We start from the raw sequence: 20,275 nt of genomic DNA, 5'->3' as shown, positions 1-20,275 counted from the left end.
TTGGGCTACCCATATGCTCAAAAAGTCACAACCAGTGGAGGAACCACAGGCTTTCGCTGTTGTGGTCCAATCCTGCCTCCTCCAGAATCCATGGAATTGACACTCTGAAAGCCCCCTGCATGTTCAGAGAGAGAGGATGTTTCAGGGGTGGGCTTATGAGTTGGGGGGGGGGGGTGTTTCCTCTCCCTGAGCCTCCCACACTCTCCCTCAGCATCCTCCTCATCTGGGATTACCGGTGCTCCTTGCTTGAATGTCTCTACTCACCTTGTGTGGGCACTCTCCCAGACCTATCCACATACAGGTCCAATTAGAGACTGCCTCCACCATGCTAATTTGCACCAGTTTTGGTGTGTAGTGAAGAGGTTTGCTCATAGTCTCTGAATATAAATTTCCAAGGTTTCAGTATCTCCTGGGTGTGTTTGCCCAAAGGGCTGTGTGCGGGAAGGAGTGCGGAGAATAAAACATTGGTTTTAAAATAATTTTCCGCCTCTAATGATGGGTACTGAGTGACTCACTTGAGAAGCACAGCTTGATCAGGGTTGGAAGAAGCTTTCAGTTAGCTCCCCTGCAGAAGTACCAATTGCTGTCTTTGGACCAGGAGGGCTTAGTTTAAGGTATGTGTAATGGGTGATGTGTTTGAAGGAAGGCCTGAGACTGTGGAGGAGCCCAGTCACTCCTTATATTCAAAAGTGGTGTTCATTATATTCAAAAGTGATGTTACATGCTTTTCAACCATGTTGCCAGGATGGATAAAAACACCCTAGCACGCTGTGCTCTCAAACTCTCCATCAACATATGAAGGGGCGTGCACATCCTGATGCCGCCTGTGGGGATGCCCCAGAGATTTGTGGACTCATAGGATTGAACCAGTTCTGGGAACTTCTCTATACATGGTGCAACACCATCAACCTTGGTTACTCTAGCTGGCACAATCGTCCTTAGTAGACTGTGTGTTTGATGAAGATAACGACAGTCTCTCGTTGAAATTAGAAACTACTGAAATTTGGATGGGTGTTGACCTTCAACCCTGCTTTGAATTGGCAGACTTAAGTTCAGAGACAAGCTGAAGTCACAAACCCCAGGTCCAGACACCCCTAAACAGGTATGAAAACTTAGCACTAGGTTCTTGCTTTGTGGTTTGTGCCCATCTCCAGTTATAGAACCTCAAACTCTGGTTTACAGCACGAGGAACTCAGACACGTGGTCTCCACTGTATAGACAGACCTCGGTTCTTAGTGTTTTATTTTCTATTTGATACAGGAAAGGTCTTGAGCTACTGGTGTTTCAGCCCCGGGTACAGCATGCATGAGCTGGTCCGTCAAGGAGTCCGGACAATCATTCTCACTAGTGGGACCCTCTCCCCACTCTCCTCCTTCACCATGGAAATGCAGATGTAAGTTAATTTCTTTCTGTGCAAATAAAGTCATTAGATGGCATTATTTACTGTTTGTAAGCCAATCTCATGGGCCTTATCTCATTATTTTTGAATGCTTGGGATTGGAAATGAAATGACGGCTTAGAACTGGTATGAAGAGGATGCAAAGTAATGCACATTGGAAAACATAATCCCAACTATAAATATAAAATGATGGGTCTAAATGAACTGTTCCACTCAAGAAAGAGATCTTGGAGTCATTATGGATAGTTCTCTAAAAACATCCACTCAATGTGCAGGGCAGTCAAAAAAGCGAACAGAATGTTGGGAGTCATTAAGAAAGGGATAGATAATAAGACAGAAAATATCCTATTGTCTCTATATAAATCCATGGTGCGTGCAGATGTGGTCACCCCATCTCAAAAAAGATATATTGGAATTGGAAAAGGTTCAGAAAAGGGCAACAAAAATTGTTAGGGTTATGGAACGGCTTCTGTATAAGGAGAGATTAATAAGACTGGGACTTTTTGGCTTGGAAAAGAGACTAAGAGGGGATATGATAGAGGTCTATAAAATCATGACTGGAGTGGAGAAAGTAAATAAGGAAGTGTTATCTACTATTTCTCATAATACAAGAACTAGAGGTCACCAAGTGAAATTAATAGGCAGCAGGTTTAAAACAAAAAAAGGAAGTATTTTTTCACACAACACACATCCAACCTGTGGAACTCTTTGCCAGAGGATGTTGTGAAGGCCAAGACTGTAACAGGGTTCAAAAAAGAACTAGATAAATTCATGGAGGATAGGTCTATCAATGGGTATTAGCCAGACTGGGCAGGGATGGTGTCCTAGCCTCTGTTTGCCAGAAGCTGGGAATCGGTAACAGGATGGATCACTTGATGATTACCTGTTCTGTTCATTCCCTCTGGGGCACCTGGCATTGGTCACTGTTGGAAGTCAGGATACTGGGCTAATTGGACCTTTGGTCTGACACAGTATGGCCGTTCTTATGTTCTTACATTAGAGATCATCTCTCTCCTGTTTCCTCAGTCCTTTCCCAGTTTGCTTGGAAAATCCACATGTTATTGATAAACACCAGATATGGGTGGGGATAATTCCCAAGGGACCAGACGGAGGTCTGCTCAGCTCTACCTATGAAAAAAGGTAATCAGCTCTTTCGTTTAAATACTGCTGTGAAGTCTTGGGTATCAGTGTATGAGTTTTGTTTAAATGAGAGTGCTTGTGGAAAAAGTGATCTGCGAAGTTCACTTCTTAGATAAACAGGCTTCTAATTAGTAACAGGAAGCAGCAGAAGGTGAGGTTATAGAGAAATGTTATGCTTCTACATTTTGGTTTGTGCTTAGCCAATCTGGAAAAAAGCAGAGAATTTCTATGCTGGGAAAAAAAGAAACCTAAGTGCTGTTGCCTAGAAAACTAAAGACCTGAAATTAAGGTTCCCCCTTTTGTTCTGTTTCTATTCTATAATGTCATTTTTTGCTTAAAAACCTGTTTGTAGAACTTTAAGAAGTAGTTCCATGCTTTATGTATTTATCAATTCTTTACAAGAACGTTATTTACCTAACAGAGTAGCATGGTTGTTTTGGCACCATTGTATTCACCTCTGTGAATGGGTGTTTAAAGAGGTAGTCCTTTTGAAGTTTCTGGGGTGAGGGAGAAGTTTTTCTGCATATCAACCATATTTTCCTATTTTAATTACCTTTCCAAAATATTCAAAGCAATTATATCCTGATACTTTTTCATCCATTTTAAGTTCAACTTTATATATACATTCCCCTGTTTAAGACTGCTTTTGTTTGGGTTTAGCCAGGGCAGATGTGGCCTTTTTAGTGATACTCAGTAAACCAAAACCACTGCCCATAGAAGAGTTTTTACCACATAAAAGGAGACGTGCCAGAGATTCCATGAAGTTTGCTATTGATTATATGCGGAAAGCACTCAGATACTATAATGATGGGTGACAATATACAGTCCTATGATAGTGTATTGCTAGTCCAAGAAACTTAGTTGGCCTGCCATTTAAGTTTATTTTGACGTAAGATACCACTGAGGTTTTTTCCTTTCCACAGTGTGTTGTGTGGAGTAAGTGAAGCATACAGTGTTTGGTGTAATTCCCACGATTTCTCAAGGGTAATAGCATCAGAATTTGTAGTAATAGTTGTTCAAGTGCTTGTTCATGTCCATTCCAATCAGGTGTGTGCACATGCACGATGGATGGAAGATTTTTCCCTTAGCAGCATCCGTCGGGCCAGTCTGGGCACCCCCTGGAGTTGGTCCTTCATGGCGTTCAATATAGAACGACCCACCACCCCTTCAGTTCCTTCTTACTGCCAGTGATGGTTGGCTGGAACTTTCCTTACACCTTGCTTAGCAAGCGCATTCTGTAGTCATTGTATATAGTTACCATAGTGTCTTCTTAATATTAAAGTTGTTGGGGGTTTTCCCCCACCCATCCCTCCTCCCTGTAGCCATGGGATGCCATGGTCCTTGGGGTTTAAAAATTGTGTGGCCTCAGCCACCTTTGTCCCACCATCAGCTACGCATCTGCCCTCGGTGCCTACCCACACCCCAATGCCTCTGACAGTGGCACCGTCGTCGACTCCAGTACCGATCTCGGCAGCGTCCTTGCGGTCATCTTCCATGCTGGCACCGTTGTCGACGTCGACTACGACGCAGGCACCAATGGCCCCGGTGCCGAGGGCCCTCTGCCTTCGTCGGCACCTGTGAGTGGATCGGCACTGGCTCCATCGATGGTTCCTCCCGTCGTACTGATGACGGCGTCAACTCTTGGTCCGGTGTCTGCAGCTCCGGCACCGTCTGGCACGCCACTGGCACCAGCGCTGCCCTGAGAGTCTCGGGACCCTCTGGAGGCCGATGGCAGGGAGCATCCGCTCATTATAAAAGCTTTCTCCTCTTCATCACTGGATGAAGCATTGGCGGTTACAGCCGTAGCCCCGGCGCTTGAGGACAACAGGTGCTGCAGCAGTTGCTGCGCAGGGCCACTCAGGGTCTGGGCATTAAGGCCGAGGAGGTGGTAGAGGAGGCTGATCCCATGGTGGACATCCTTGCACCATCAGGACCTTCCCGTATTGCCCTTCCACTTACTAAAACCATTGTAGACACCACCAAGACCCTGTGGCAGACCCCAGCTTCCTTGCTGCCCACTGCCAAGTGCAATGAGAGGCGTTATTTCATGTCCACCAGAGGGTTCGAACATTTATAGTTCAAAAAACAGGGAGGCTAAGTGTCTAGACCTGGTTGGGAGAAAGGGGGTCTGCTGCTCTGTATCTCTAACCAACAGGCCGTCGTCAGCAGGTACTCGTACAACATCTGTGCGGCGATGGCCAAGTTTATGGAACTCCTCCTGTCGGACTCCTGAACCGAGTTCTTGGCCTTGGTGGAGGAGCGGAAGCTAATATCCCAGGTTTCCCTCCAGGCTGCATTGGACGGTGCTGATGCCGCCACTAGGGTCATGGCAACTGGGGTAGCCATGAGGAGGAGCTCCTGGCTCCAAGTCTCGGGGCTCCCTTATGAGGTCCAGCAAACTATTCAGGACCTCCCATTTGAGGGTGAGACTCTTCTTTCTGAAAAGACTGACAAGAGGCTGCACAGCCTGAAAGACTTATGAGCTACCCTCAAGTCCTTGGGTCTGCACACTCCCGCCACACAGCAGAGACACTTCCGACCGCAACCTCCTCCGAGATTCCATCAGCAGAACCGACAGGATGGTTCTCGGAGGAGGAACAGGAGTGGCAGGAGGAGGCAACACCCATCCTCAGGCTGCCCTCTGGTCCTAAACCGGCCTTTTGAGGAAATCTGCAGAGCAGCAATGTGGTCCTCCATACACCCTTTCACCGTGCATTATGCGATTACCCAGCAGGCCAGAGACTATGTGGCCTTCGGAAGAGCAGTACTCCAATCAGTGGACAGCTCTGCCCCCACCTCCTGAACTTGGCTTGGGAGTCATCTGATTGGAATGGACATGAACAAGCACTCACTTCTCGTAACTGTTGTTCTTCGAGATGTGTTGTTCATGTCCATTCCAATATCTACCCTCCTACCCCTCTGTCAGAGTAGCCGGCAAGAAGGAACTGAAGGGGTGGCGTGTCAGCAGGGCTCTATATTGAGCGCCATGAAGGCGTGACTGCAGGGGGCACCCAGGCCGGCCCGACGGATGCTGCTAAGGGAAAAATCTTCTGTCCATCGTGCACCTGCGTGCGCACACACCTGATTGGAATGGACATGAACAACAAACACATCTTGAACAACAGTTACGAGAAATGAGTAACCATTTTTTACTCCCCCTCACTCCCCACAGGCTTAATAAGAAAACAGAGCATGCAAAACTGTCTGGAACTAAAGAGAAGGAAACCAGGAGATTAAAATAAAGACCAAATGTGGGGAATTTCCATAGAAACCAGCACAGTATGCTACTGTACAAGCAGTGCTGAGCCAAACAAAAGCGCTTAGGGACAGTGACTAATTCGGCTGTCACTAGTAATATAGTAACCAAACCCATCTCCTTTTTTTTTCCCATGGCATCACCACACCTAGTTGATCATCAGTCATTTTAATCATCACAATGTTGGCAGTTTCTACAGACCACTCTCTAACAGGATTCTGTTCCTTAATTTATTACTGTTAATAATTAGCCTTATTACGTGTGGTCATGTGTACTTCCACTGATTGAAGGCTGATATGTTAGGACCGAGATTTTCTTCACTGCTAACGTCTCAAAATTGTTAATTTTTCTGTTATTAGAGATTGTCTGCTTGTTGCCATCTTGACTATTCCTACCCGTTTGGGGCATTGGATGCTGCTGACATGCAATGTACAAAAGCTAGTTGTAGGAGGATCTTCCTCTGTTTCTATGTAGGTGCTTGGCTCTTGTGGCGCAATAAGTAATGTATTGCACTAGTAGTGACTCACACTGGCAGATCATAATGTTATAGAAGCATTTGGAGGTAGAGCCTCTTCAGTCTTTCTTCCCTAGAGGACTGTGGAGTCATCCTGCAAAACAAGGTGGGAGGAAATAAGTGAAGAAAACTTGGACATCATGATTGCTAGCGGGAATGCTTGAAATGCCCTTGACTTTGAGGTTCGTCCATGAGGAGGGGAGTGAAGGCACAGGAGAAGGAGAGAGGATGCGGGTTTAGCAGTGCAACATTATTCCAAACAAGAGTGAGTTAATAAAAGGACATGTGATGGTGATGCTGATTGGTATTGTCGTCTTTGTAGGTTTTCTGTGGAATGTCTATCTTCTCTGGGGAAAACAATAGGTAAGTGACGTTATCATCAGATTCAGGAAACAAGCTTCTGCTCTGGATTATTTATAAATGAGCGGGGAATGGGGGAAATGACTTCTAAACAAATATAAGCAAGTTTCAGAGGGGTAGCCATGTTAGCCTGTATCAGTAAAAACAAGGAGGAGTCCTTGTAGCACCTTAGAGACTAACACATTTATTTGGGCATAAGCTTTCGTGGGATATAACCCACTTCATCAGATGCATGGAGTGGAAAATACCATAAGCAGGTATAAATATACAGCACATGAAAAGATGGGAGTTGCCTTACCAAGTAGCCAATTTGATTGGGGTGGATGTAGCCTATTCCCAACAGTTGACAAGAAGGGGTGAATATCAACAGAGGGAAAATTACTTTTTGTAGTGCTAACGAGGCCAATTCAATCAAAATGGATGTGGCCCATTCCCAGCAGTTGACAAGAAGGTTTCTGGACATCATCATAGGACCCAACCACATCAGCCACACCATCAAGGGCTTGTTCACCTGCACATCTACCAATGTGATATTTTGTGCCAGCAATGCCCCTCTGCCATGTACATTGACCAAACCGGACAGTCTCTATGCGAAAGAATAAATGGACACAAATCAGACATGAAGAATTGTAACATTCAAAAACCAGTAGGAGAGCACTTCAGTCTCCTTGGACACTCAATAAGACTTAAAAGTTGTCATTCTTCAACAAAAAAACTTCAAAAACAGACTTCAATGAGAATGTGCAGAACTGGAATTAATTTGCAAACTTGACACCATCAAAGTAGGCCTGAATAAAGACTGGAAGTGGCTGGGTCACTACAAAAAATAATTTTCCCTCTGATACTCACATCTTTCTGTAGGAAACAATTCAACCCTGGCATGGAGATGGACAAGACAACTTATTAGGTATTTTCCATCTCTTAGCCACATACTTCTAGCGTACAGATGTGGTATGTTGTGTCAGTATTGTTCAATGGAATGCTAACCAGGCTAGAACAGTGGTGATAATATAGTCCTCTTCCAACACTCGCTTGTGTCTCCCACCCTTTCCATCAAGAAGATGAAGAGGAGTTGTAGGGAGACCAGTACATGCCCTGAGAAAAGTAGGCTAATCCCCTACCAACGCCTCAGAATGGAAGTGTTCTGAATGGTGATATTATGCACCATCTTTCTTGTTGCAGGTAATCTTGTGCGAATTATACCACATGGGCTGCTGGTGTTCTTCCCTTCGTATCCGGTCATGGATAAAAGCCTGGAATATTGGAGAGTATGTTGGTTCTTTGTGTATGAATTGTAGTTACACACTTTGGACCAAATTTTCACAAACAGGTGCTTATATTGGAGTTCCCAGTACTGCAGTCTAGCACTGACTTGCCCAAATACTTATTTTATGTATCTCTGTGTTCATATACATTTATTGTCTATATTGTGACGTAAGGTTGTGAACAGCACTCTCTAGACAAATAAGCCCTAGCTTAAAAAAAGCTGTCATAACACAACAGACGCTGAACAATGAGGGAACTGTGGAACAAGCAGAGCAAGAGATAAAAGAAGCCTGGTTAATTAGGCACGTTTCTACAAATTAATGTATACTTGAGGTGGGACTGGTAGCACCACCTGTTATTAAAGTTGCCCAACACATCCTGTTATAAGACCCTGTTTTCAGTTTCAATAATTTTGCCAAACTTTAACCATTTGGGCTGAAATTCTTCATGACAGATGTCTACCTCAGCCGGAATATTTTGCTTTGCCCATGTTAAAAAATTCTGGTGAGCCCCCTTTTTTTTTTTAATGTTCTCTTGCCCCCATGCTTTGAAAGAGGGACTTGAAATTTGGGGTGGCCTTTGTGTCAGGGATTTACTTTTGGTGTCTCTGTGAAAATCCACACAAATTTGACCAAGTTATTAGCCTTTGCAAAATCTCAGTTTGTGCATGCTCAGTAGAGGCTTAGATTTTAGCAGCTAAATTCCCAAAGATTCTGTGCACGCTAGCCATGCTCTAGCCCAGTGGTTTTCAAACTTTTTTTTCTGGCGACCCATTTGAAGAAAACTGTTAATGTCCACGACCCAATGCAGCTGGAGATGAGGGGCTATGGGCTGGGTGTGAGAGTGAGGGCTGCGGGGTGGGGACGGGAATGAGTGGTTCAGGATGTGGGAGGGGGCTCTAGGCTGGGGCAGGGGGTTAGGGTGTGGGAGGGGGTCAGGTCTCTTGCTGGGGGTGCAGGCTCTTGGCTGGGGCTCGGGATGAGGGGTTTGGGGTGCAGGAAAGGGCTCTGGGTTTGGGGTGCAGGGTTGGGGTGCAGGCTTACCTCAGGCGGCTCCCGGTCAGTGGCGCAGCAGGGGTGCTAAGGCAGGCTTCCTGCCTGTCCTGGCACCGCGGACCGTGCTGCGCCCTGGAAGCGGCCAGCAGCAGGTCCGGCTCCTAGGCGTAGGCACGCAAACGGCTCCGCGCAGCTCTCACCCACAGGCATTGACACCCCCACCAACATGCCCCCCCAGCTCCCATTGGCTGGCTTCCGGCCAATGGGAGTGCAGAGCTGGTGCTCGGAGTGGGGGCAGCATGCGGAGCCCCATGGCCTCCCCGCCTAGGACATGGACCTGCTGCTGGCCGCTTCCAGGGCGCAGCACGGTGTCAGAACAGGTAGGAACTAGCCTGCCTTAGCCTTAACCTACTATTCATAAGACTTACCTGCAAAAGTGGATACGCTTCCATTCCTGGTATTCTCATCACCCTTTGAGAGCCTCAGAAGCTCCGCTCTTAAGGTCCTAGATTACCTGATTCTCAGACCTTGTGTCTTTAAGTCCATGAGCTCAGTTAGAATACACCTGGCTGCTGTTACAGCCTTCCTTTTACCTATAGAAGGGGTTTCAGTCTTTGCCCATCCAACCATGGCCAGATACCTTATGAGTTTATAAATTATTTTCCTCTGTCCAGAACCCATCTCCATGGGACCCTAATCTAATTCCCAATGCCTTGAGGTACCCCCCCTCCGCGCGCGCGCACACACACACACACACATTTGAGCCCATGACAACCTGTCTTCTTTTCCACTTCTTCCTTGAAATTTCCTTTCTGATAGCTGTCACCTTATAATAAAATAATATATGGAGATATACCTATCTCATAGAACTGGAAGGGACCCCGAAAGGTCCTCGAGTCCAGCCCCTTGCCTTCACTAGCCGGACCAAGTACTGATTTTGCCCCAGATCCCTAAGTGGCCCCCTCAAGGATTGAACTCTCAACCCCAGGTTTAGCAGGCCAGTGCTCAAACCACTGAGCTATCCCTCCCGCCTTGGCCAGAAGAATGGGAGAACTCTGGGTACTCATGGCAGACCCACCATACGCTGCCTTCTACTGTGACAGAATGACGCTGTGCCCCCATCCTCGATTCTTCCCTAAAGTCTTGTTAGAATTTCATATCAACCAAGAGATCGGTTTACTGGTATTTTTTCCGAAGCCTCAGACCTCCAGAGAGGAAGTTAGTCTCCTCACACTAGATGTCAGGAGGGCCCTCACCTTCTACCTTGACAGGATCAAAACCTTTAGGCCTCTGCCAGACTCTTTGACTTCTGTGTCAAAAGGAGGAAGGGACAGCCAGTTTCCACTCAGACTGTTGAAGTGGGTTTCAGGTTGTATCTTGACCTGCTATGAAGCTGCTGGGATACATTCCCTTCATAGAGTGACAACCCGCTCCAGCAGGTCTTGGAACACTTCAGTAGTCCTTCTGAAGGATGTCCCTATAACACAAATCTGCAGGGCTGCAACCTGGTCCTCAGTTCACACATTCATCAGACATTATGCTATGAAATCTGCATCCATGGCTGATGCTACCTTTGGTGACGCAGTCCCCCAAACTGTTTTGGATTTGCCATCTCAGCACCTGCCTCACTGCTTGTGAGTCGAAGAAGGAGGAGAGGTTATTTACTTGTAAAGTAACTTGAAGTCTTTGAGTTGTTTTCTCCCTATGGGTACTCCACCTACTAACTTTCTTCTCCTCTGCTATAGAGTCTTCCAGGCTTCGTAGTTGAGAAGGAACTGGAGTTGCAGCAGACCTGCATCTCCTTATAAGCCCTTGCCTGAGAGCAGATGCTGCTGCTTTACACAGTCCTCCTGCTTGTCTTGTGTCAAATACACTATTTATTTGCTTAATTGATTAAGGTGAAGTTTCTAAAGCATGCATAGCATCTCGATTAGCTCCTCATCACCACTGACTTCAGTGGAAACAGAGTTAAACCAATATTGGGACATTTTGGAAAATCTCACCATTTGCTTAAATAAGCACTATACAGGTCCCTTCATATCTGGTCATCTTGGAATATCGTCCTCTTGATAAATGAGCCAAAAGCTAAACAGCTTTTCTTCAGAAGGGACCACTTGAGGCATGCTGAGGCTTAGAAGGGGAGAGCCACAACTTCTGTAGTTTCCCTTATAGAGTGACCAGATGTCCCATTTTTATAGGGACAGTCCCGATATTTGGGGCTTTTTCTTATATAGGCTCCTATTACCCTCCCACCCCCTGTCCTGATTTTTCACACTTGCTGTCTGGTCACCCTGTTCCCTTAGCTTTCTGCAGTACTTTTCCTAGACTAAATCACTAACTGGCTTTCCTCTTGTTCATCGTTGGTATCCTTAATATGGAGGTGACGCCTGGATGACTTGAAGCTGAGTTTTGGTTGGATTCCAATCAATTTGATGGTTTTCTCAGACAGACGTACAGAAGGGTGGTAATACTTCCTAACTGGCTTGTTTTAAAAAAGTTGATAGTAAATAGTTACAAAATCCTTGATAGTAAACTCCCAGTTGGATTATTTTATTTTTCACTATAATAAATTTATTGTAGTTTGTATCTTTCCTTGGTTGCTGTTGCTCATATCCCCTGTCTTTGTTTCTGGCTGAAGTTAGGGATGTTTTTCTAATGAGTTGTGTGTCCCAGCAGAAGCCCTGGTAGGACATTTCCCTAGGTAACTGTTGCTCCCCTTCTAAGGTACCAGTGGTGGGGAGCAGGGAACCAGCTGTTCAGTGCGGATTGCAGGAGTAGTATCCAGGAGGCAGATGTTGGGCGCCAAGGGTCTGCAAGTTGAAAGGAAGGAGGTGACCTCACTGCTGGCATGGCTTCTGAAAAGATGCACAAAGCATAGAGAAAGTGTCTTGGCCATTCTGTCTAAACTGCCCGTGTTGGAACTGCTGCCTGGACCCAGCTCATTTCCCTACCATTGGTAGCTGCATGCCCCTGCCGCCAACTCTGGCTGGCAAGAGACGAATAGGTGATGGGGAGCATGTAGTTACCACCACCTGTGGCTTCCTTTCTCATATGTACTTCTGACTTATTTGCTCTCTGTTTAATAGGAGCATGACTTTGCTAAAAGAATAGAAGAGGTGAAACCAATGTTTGTGGAACCAAGGAATAAAGGAACCTTCACAGAGGTTGGTCATTTGTGTTGTGTCTGTCTCGTTTGATAAGTTCTCCTTTTTATGCTTAAATACTTCTCCGAAGATGTGTTTGCAGCAGTGACTACAGAACTGCATGTTGGTGAGTTAAAACCAAGAGAGCTCTAAGGGCTCTTCAAATACAACTCTTCCCTTCTCCTTTCTGCCTTCCCTCATGCTCCATTCTCCTGACGAGAATGCACTGAACACTAATATAGTCATGGTTTGAAATCTGCCTGCGCTTCGGATATTAGTACCATATGTTTAGACATAGGGTGACCAGATGTCCCATTTTTTAAAGGGACAGTCCCATTTTTGGGGACTTTTTCTTATATAGGCGCCTATTACCTCCCCCACCCTATCCCCTGTCCTGTTTTTTACAGTTGCTATCTGGTCACCCTGATTAGATACCATGGTGAAGGATAGGGTAGAAAAGCTTAGCTCAGTCTTTGAGTGCAGCAGTCAGCATTGGAAATCCAACTCTTGGATAGTCTGCAGGCCATTTCCCTCCAACTTGTTGCAGTTTGTTTTTGATTATGAAAATTTTCTATGCAACTGTGAAGTGTATTTTTTATTCAGAATGCTTTTAACTTGGCTGGGCAACACTAACTTTTGCCCCGGGGCTCAATTATTTTAATCAGGGGCACCATCAGAGTCTGCCTTTGTAGAAGGAACTCAACTGGAACATCTTTCCTATGGCATATTCCTTTTCTTCTATGCCAGTACTGAACCCAGTAATTTCCAGTGGGATGGGAAGCCATTTGGTTTGGGTATAAAGGGGCTCTGAAGTGTATCTTTCCATTGGAATCTTAAAAAAAAAAACCTGATGCATTTCCAAGGCTCGTGCGTGCACACACAAAGCAGAGATGGTTTAGAAGCAACCAGAGAGAAGGCAATGAACTCTAGTAGAGGGAAGGGTAACTCCTGCCACTTTTCCATATAAATACTATTGTGTGTGTCTGTCTGTCCTTGGCACATCTTTGTTTAGATAGTGTTTCTTGGGACTGCACTGCTGGAAGATACTGGTATTCAGTAGTTGTAAGGGAAGAGGAGGCTTCTTTGCAGTTCTGGCATGTGCTGCTTGCATCGTAAATGGTTTATAGAAAACAAAACAGCTGTTAAACTCATGGACTGGCCATTTGTCAAGACGGGAAAGAGAGGACAACTTCCTGGTTATGTGCACATCCTTGGCTGATGGTGTACAATATTCTTTACTGTTTAAATTGTTTATTGAAAAGAAACAATTACAAAATTAGATGGAAGTGACCTAATTTAGAAACAAGATTAGATTACAGAGGGTTTCAGAGAAGTATTTCTCTGCTAAAAAGATAACAAAAGTTTCATACAACAGCTTAACGTGTAGAGGAAAAAACCTTTTGGTAACCCAGGAAGCTGCTAGGTAGAGTTTGTACCAATTTTCACTGAATCATTGCCTCTTCTGAGGCAATTAGCCTGTAACATGTGACGAGGTTCCTGACTAAATTATTGTTACACTTTTCCATCGCTGTCTTAAATCCACCTCCTTGAAAGGTGGTAGCTAGGTCAGAAGAAGAATTCTTGCATCAACCTAGCCTTTGTTTACTGTGGGGGTTAGGTTGACCTCACTACGTCACACAGGGTGTGAAATTTTTCACAGCTCTGAGTGATGTGGCTAGATCAACCTATTCCCCACACTTTTCCCACCTTTTTCTCTTCTACTGAATTCCAGCCTCTTCTCCTTGACAATGATTAGAGTAAATGATAACCTCAAATTGCTTTCTGTTTTCCTTTTTTGCCAGTGTGGAGTCATAAGAGTACTGCATGATAAGTTCTTTGTTTTTCCTTCAGAGATAGGTGATATCACAATGTTATGTCAGAAGATCTGTGGGATTCTTTGTAATAAGGGGGTTTTGGAAAGCAAATATTTCTAACATCCATAGTTATACTCCAGTAAGGAAACTGACACTAAGCCTAGTTAACTACATCTTGAGTCTTAGTATGTGAGTCAAACTTGTTATGGTGTGTGTGTGTGTGTGTGTGTGTGTGTGTTTGTGTGTAAAGGAGGTTTTCTCCCCCTTCCTCTTACCTAACCTGTTTGTCTTGTAGATCATGGATGCATATTATGATAAGATTGTCTGTCCCAAGTCTAGCGGAGCTACTTTCTTGGCAGTGTGTCGGGGAAAGGTAATGTAGAACAGAGTTTGTCATTCTTGAGAGCAAGCTGCTTTTTGCATTGAGTTTGGAAGACTGTAGCTCTTCCAGATACTATTTTTAGCAAAGAGAAATGTGTGTGTTTGTGTATCTATATATAATCACATGCATAAAAAAGCCCTAGTAAAATAAAGGAGCAAATGCAGACTGCATAGTTTTTCCAACTCTATTTTAAGTGCACAGGTCTGTCATTCATGGTTTTACTAGTGATACGTGCATAATCTCAAAAGGGACTGGCTTCATGCTTTCCTACATTTTCTGTTGGTTGCTCACAGAGGAGCTGTATTACTGTATGAGAGAGACTGTATTAGGCAAGACTTGACAAATGTTTCTGTCAGCCTAACATTATAAGGAAACAACTGTCTGAAATGTTGTGCAATTTCAAAAGATGAACTAAAGTTAGTTCAAACCCAGTGCCTGCGCTGGAGCCCTTCTGCCAGTTTTGGTGGTTTTATGGTCATGCTTTCCTATTTTTAGAAATTAATTTGATCCTCTTGAAATGGTTGTATTTGTTTTGAATGGTGAGGGAGGTGCCCCAGAAGAGGAGCACACTTTGTAAATAGATGTTATTAATGGTCATCCTCTGGTGTATGGAAAGTTCAGGCATGAAATGTATAATTAGCAATTGGTGTGCTGGCAACACAGCCTGGAAATCAAGAAGATTTTGAAATGCTTACTATCTCAGAAACCATAGAAATAAGAGAGAAGCGGAGAAACCTCTCCTTACACACTTTGGCTGATGTGTTACTCGGTCAAGGCCTAGTAGTAGGAAAACACTGGGATTAAAACCCTGGCAATAAAAGTAAGGAATCCAGTTCAAACTGTTTGTTTCCACTACTCTCAAACTACAATTGTTAGATGTGTAATTTAAGGCAGAGAGGCCACAACCCCTGAACTGCTCTGAAATGTCACTTAATTCCCTGTTAGTGATTGAAAGCACTGTTCATCTTCAGGCCAGCGAAGGCTTGGACTTTGCAGACGTGAACGGACGAGGTGTTGTTATCACTGGGCTTCCATTTCCCCCTCGCATGGAGCCAAGAGTCGTTTTAAAGATGCAATTCCTGGATGAAATGAAAAGACAAGGTTCAGGGGCACAGGTAAGATTGGGGAACTTTTTCGCAGATGCTTTTTTGCCAGTCCATTGTCTCATAGTTTCTCTCTCCAGCATATGGTTTTTCTTGCCATCTCTGTGGGACCACAGTAAGCAAAACTGCTCTATCAGACCATACGAATTTGACACCCCTCTCCCACACCCCACCTCCTGCTGGGTTGTGCTGCAATGTTAAATTCTTCAAGTGATTGCACGTGTCTGTTTCACTTCACATGTGTGTGCACAGGGTGCATACACACCTGATGTAGACTGAACATGTGCAACACATCTCAAAGAACAGCAGTGACCGTTCAGATTAGTAATCATTTTTTCCACTTCTTTTTAGTATTTATCCGGGCGTGAGTGGTACCGGCAGCAGGCTTCCCGGGCTGTGAACCAGGCCATCGGCAGGGTTATCAGACATCGCCAGGACTATGGTGCCATTTTCCTTTGTGACCACAGGTGAATTCTTGTGTTGAATAGAATCGGCTATAAATGATATACCTGTCAACATTTCTCTCTCTCTCTCTCACTCACACACTCACACACAAACTACCTGTATGTATAAGTGCATTACTATGACTGGTTGAAGAAGGCTACAGTTCATTAGTGATCAACAACGACCTAGGTATCATTCTCCCTGATAAGTGAAAATAACGTTCATGTTCATCCTCTGCTCTCCTTTCCCAAAATCATCTCTCTCCCCATTCCCTCCGTAAGGCTGGTAGTAGTATTAGCAGATGCAGAATAAGCTGTCAGTGATTATTTGATTATTTATGTGTGTGTGTGTGTAGGTATATATCTTTTTTTAATATAGTGTGACAAAATTCCTCCTCTATCTTGGTGGGTCCTGCGCTTATTGGCGGATTTTCTTGCCTCAGAGATTCACCATGTGGGTTGGGGAACAGCCCAGAGACCTTCCCCTCTGGAAGAACCCACAGTCCAGGTCAATTGGGAGGTTTGGGGGGAACCCGGGCCCGCCCTCTACTCCGGGTTCCAGCCCAGGGCCCTGTGGACTGCAGCTGTCTATAGTGCCTCCTGTAACAGCTGCATGACAGCTACAACTCCCTGGGCTACTTCCCCATGGCCTCCTCCAAACACCTTCCTTATTCTCACCACAGGACCTTCCTCCTGGTGTCTGATAACGCTTGTGCTCCTCAGTCCTCCAGCAGCACACCCTCTCACTCTCAGCTCCTTGTGCCTCTTGCTCCCAGCTCCTCACACTTGCACCACAAACTGAAGTGAGCTCCTTTTTTAAAACCCAGGTGCCCTGATTAGCCTGCCTTAATTGATTCTAGCAGCTTCTTAATTGGCTCCAGGTGTCCTAATTAGCCTGCCTGCCTGAACTGGTTCTAGCAGGTTCCTGATTACTCTAGTGCAGCCCCTGCTCTGGTCACTCAGGGAACAGAAAACTACTCATCCAGTGACCAGTATATTTGCCCTCTACCAGACTCCTGTATCCCACTGGTCTGGGTCTGTCACATAATCTTTTCATGCCAGGAGTTAGAACTTCCTGAAACGCTAATGCAAGTTACGTGAATACAGAGGTTCCAGTCCTGCTCCGCACTAAGTTTGAGAAGGCAGTGAACGGTAATTGCAGTTTTGAAGGGAAGTGCAGGAAGAAATTACATATTGCCAGAAAATCTAAAAATGGTCTCACTTGTATTTCTAACCAGAATCCTTTTTCTGGGAAACGAGTGAATTCCTGCCATTGCCATGAAACATGTCCGCTTGAGTAGGAGTTTTGTTGGACCATTCTGCGTGTTGGTAGCTATGCCGTGAACCTTCTGAGCATGCCATAGCCTCCTTGTTTTCCTGAGAATGAGTCTGAATCACCACTTTGTACTTTGCATGGTTCCCATTCAGTTTCTGAAGAAAGCTGGTTATTTTCATTTTCCCATAATGTTTTGTTTCTCAGGCCTTTCATCTGGTCTCTGCACTACCTACAGCTTCTTCCTTTGTTTATTTCTGACTTAGCCCCCAGAAACCTCTGGATACAATAAAGTTTCATTTAAAAATAAACTATCTCAAGATTGATATTAATGATGATGGGATAGGTGACCCAGAGAACTAATGGTCTAGAACAGAGCTTATCAAACTGGCTCCTGTGACCCCTCAGGAGGTTGTGATGTTATTACGTGGGGAGTTGCAAACTGTCAGCCTCCACCCCCAAACCCCGCTTCACTTCCAGCATTTATAATAGTCTTAAACATAAAAAAGGGGATTTTAATTTATAAGGAGGGTTGCACTCAAAGGCTTGCTGTGTGAAAGGGGTCACCAATACAAAAGTTTGAGAACGACTGGTTTAGAATGAGCCTTTCGTTTCTGGACATCTGGGCACGAATCCTGGTCTGTGTTCACAAGTAGGAATAAATTTGGTGGTTTCAGCCCAATCTCTAATGAGCATTTTTCTACCTTATGCAGCTGCCAGTCAGTTTTGGATAGTATGATATAACTGGTGCCTAGCAGGAGTGTTGCAGTCCAGTACAGAGGTGTAGTGATAGACACAAACACCCTGGCTCCAGCTAACTCTTGGTCTCCTGGGCACAAAGATCAATCCCAGGTTTTTTTGTGTTCTTACCCAGCTGCTTGTTCTTACTGTTCTGGCTTAGCTCCTTGGTTCCTTACTTGGCGTTCCCAGGAGTAGGGGCATAGTCTTACTATGAAATTGAATTTGTCATGTTGAGGACAGTATCTACATACGCGCTTAAGACTTCACTCTCGTCCCTGTTCCAGCTCCTCAGGTGAGATGTTGAAAGCTGCCTTCTGCTGAGAGATTAATTTAGTGGAGCTATTTGAGGGATTTTTCTCCTATTTTCCAATTCTCCACAGGTTCGTGAACAATGATGTAAGATCCCAGCTGCCCTCCTGGGTCCGCCCTTATGTCAAGGTTTACAACAACTTCGGGCATGCAGTCAGAGAGGTCTCCCAGTTCTTCCGTATTGCTCAAAAAATCGTAGGTATTGTCAGACAAAGGAGGAGTTTTTGTCCAAGGGTGTCAGGGACTAGGCGCACTCAGCCATAGGAGGGCTGGGCAGAGAGTCTCATCATTCTTAAGTGATCTCCTTTACTCAAGACTCTGAGCTGCACTGGGGGATTCTGAGGGTCATCCCTCCCAGGGAATGTGTCACCAAGCTACAGGGCCTTTTGGGCTAGATTTCAAAGGAAAAGACTCTTCTCTTGTCTTCCTCTCATCCAGCCTGCCCCTAAACACAAGTTGGTTTGGTCTGGTATATAAAATGAGGGAGTGAAACTGATGATATATATTTCCTAAAACTCCCCTCGTCACCCACATGGAGAGGACATGGAAAAATTGATCAGACTCTCAAATTCTTTACGTCCAAGCTGGCTGGTATGTAAAATGAGAAGCAGCAGCGGTTAATAGCACAGGCCAGAAATCATCCTATCATTTGCCCATTTGGTACTAGGACATCTTTAATACTTTGGCTTCTGCCTTGGCATTAGGGAGCTCTTTGATTCACTAGTACAATACAGTTTTCATGCTATAGGGAGGCACGGCTGATAGACAAAAGGATTTTGAAGTTGAGGACTAAGATGGTGCTGTCAAAAGAATACAGAATAAAGGTGGCAGGGTACTTTGTGTCAGTATCTGTGTGTGAGAGAGGTGTGAGCCTGAAATTGAGTTTATAATTCTCATGCACTTAGGGGGTTTCAAAAGAGAACGGTCTCATTGTAAAGGGGGGCCAAAGGATAGTGCATCTGTATCAGAAGGGGCTGCATTGCAGAGAGAACATCATCAAGATTTTGTGTGATGCTTCCCACTCTGACATCCCTTTACAGCTGCATGATCCCTCTGTTCCACCTGCGTCTTTCTGTGCTGAACCTCCCCATCTCCAATTAATCTGCCCATGCTAATTTCTAATTATTCAGTTGCATCTCAGGTGCATATGTGTTCAGACCTCTCAAAATTCACGATCAAAATTTAGTTTATCTTCAGCTTTGCTCTTGGGTTCTTTCATTGAAAAACGTTCAGCCTTTGAAGTGGAACAGTAGTGTTTGCCTAGTATAACATTTTCCAGTCTTTGTGCAGATGCCCCCACCCCCAACACGGAGCTCCTGCCCTAGCACCATATGTGAAGGGGACCCGACATCATCCACGTCATCTGAGCAGCCCCTCTCCAGGACAAAAGCCAAGAATTTAGATGACCATGTTCCTAGTTTGAAGAGGAAGCGAATGGGTAAGTCTGGGTGTTTGCATTTCTATATTGTTTACAATTGTGTCTTCCTTATGTTATAGGAAAATACATACACTGAAGATTTTTTTTTTTTTAATCCAAAAATTCTGGGCCAAGCCAGAGGTGGAGCAGGGAGACTAGGAAATGCAGAGGGGCAAGAATCCAGGAAGGGTTAAACCGAGGAGGGCCAAGAATCAAAAGGGATATAGACTAACCGTAGAGGACTGGGGAACCACATGGGAGAATGGAAAGACTGGAAGGAAGAGACTGATGGGTATGGAGTGGGTTGGGTACCAAGGTGCATGAGATGACAGCAGACTGGGGATGCATGGAAAGGGGGCAGCAGATGGGGGTAGAGAGAGGAGGCAACCAGGCAGACAGGAAATAGTCTTTTATTTGCATTTAAAAACTCCAAACATCTCAAATTTTCTAGCTGTATGACTCAGCTTTCACTGTGACTAAACACATGCCATCCCCCGCTCCATTGGTACAGGTATCTGAGGATGTTTCTTTTAAGGGTTCTAAAATGGAATTGACAAAAAAGAAAATCTGGCTGGCCGCTGAGATGTCCAGGTGGCGGGAATGTCAGAGAGTTACCCCACAGGAAATATTTTGGTGTTTTTGAACAGCCTTGAGCATCTGGGGCTTCAACAAGTTGAATTTCATCATGGATATATTTGGTATGACTTGAATTCTGACAAA

General features: G+C 44.9%; 1 protein-coding gene across 25 annotated transcripts in view; it reads left to right on the top strand.

Annotated features, from left to right (window-relative positions):
- Window positions 1–20,275, top strand: part of RTEL1 (regulator of telomere elongation helicase 1) — a 98,982-nt gene that overhangs the window by 36,588 nt on the left and 42,119 nt on the right. For 20 of the 25 annotated variants that reach the window (XM_065566243.1, XM_065566253.1, XM_065566251.1 and 17 more), the window contains 10 exons: window positions 1,261–1,393; window positions 2,426–2,539; window positions 6,632–6,672; window positions 7,852–7,937; window positions 12,017–12,094; window positions 14,183–14,260; window positions 15,241–15,384; window positions 15,724–15,839; window positions 18,210–18,333; window positions 19,429–19,576. In XM_065566243.1, coding sequence (XP_065422315.1) covers window positions 1,261–1,393; window positions 2,426–2,539; window positions 6,632–6,672; window positions 7,852–7,937; window positions 12,017–12,094; window positions 14,183–14,260; window positions 15,241–15,384; window positions 15,724–15,839; window positions 18,210–18,333; window positions 19,429–19,576 — 1,062 coding nt within the window. The remainder of the gene's footprint in view (window positions 1–1,260; window positions 1,394–2,425; window positions 2,540–6,631; window positions 6,673–7,851; window positions 7,938–12,016; window positions 12,095–14,182; window positions 14,261–15,240; window positions 15,385–15,723; window positions 15,840–18,209; window positions 18,334–19,428; window positions 19,577–20,275) is intronic. The other 5 variants (XM_065566244.1, XM_065566249.1, XM_065566248.1 and 2 more) reach the window with 1 other exon arrangement.

The sequence above is a fragment of the Chrysemys picta genome, chromosome 13 (assembly GCF_011386835.1).
Source record: "Chrysemys picta bellii isolate R12L10 chromosome 13, ASM1138683v2, whole genome shotgun sequence".
Taxonomy (NCBI): Eukaryota; Metazoa; Chordata; order Testudines; family Emydidae; genus Chrysemys; species Chrysemys picta.
This window is presented reverse-complemented; position numbering and strand designations above follow the sequence as displayed.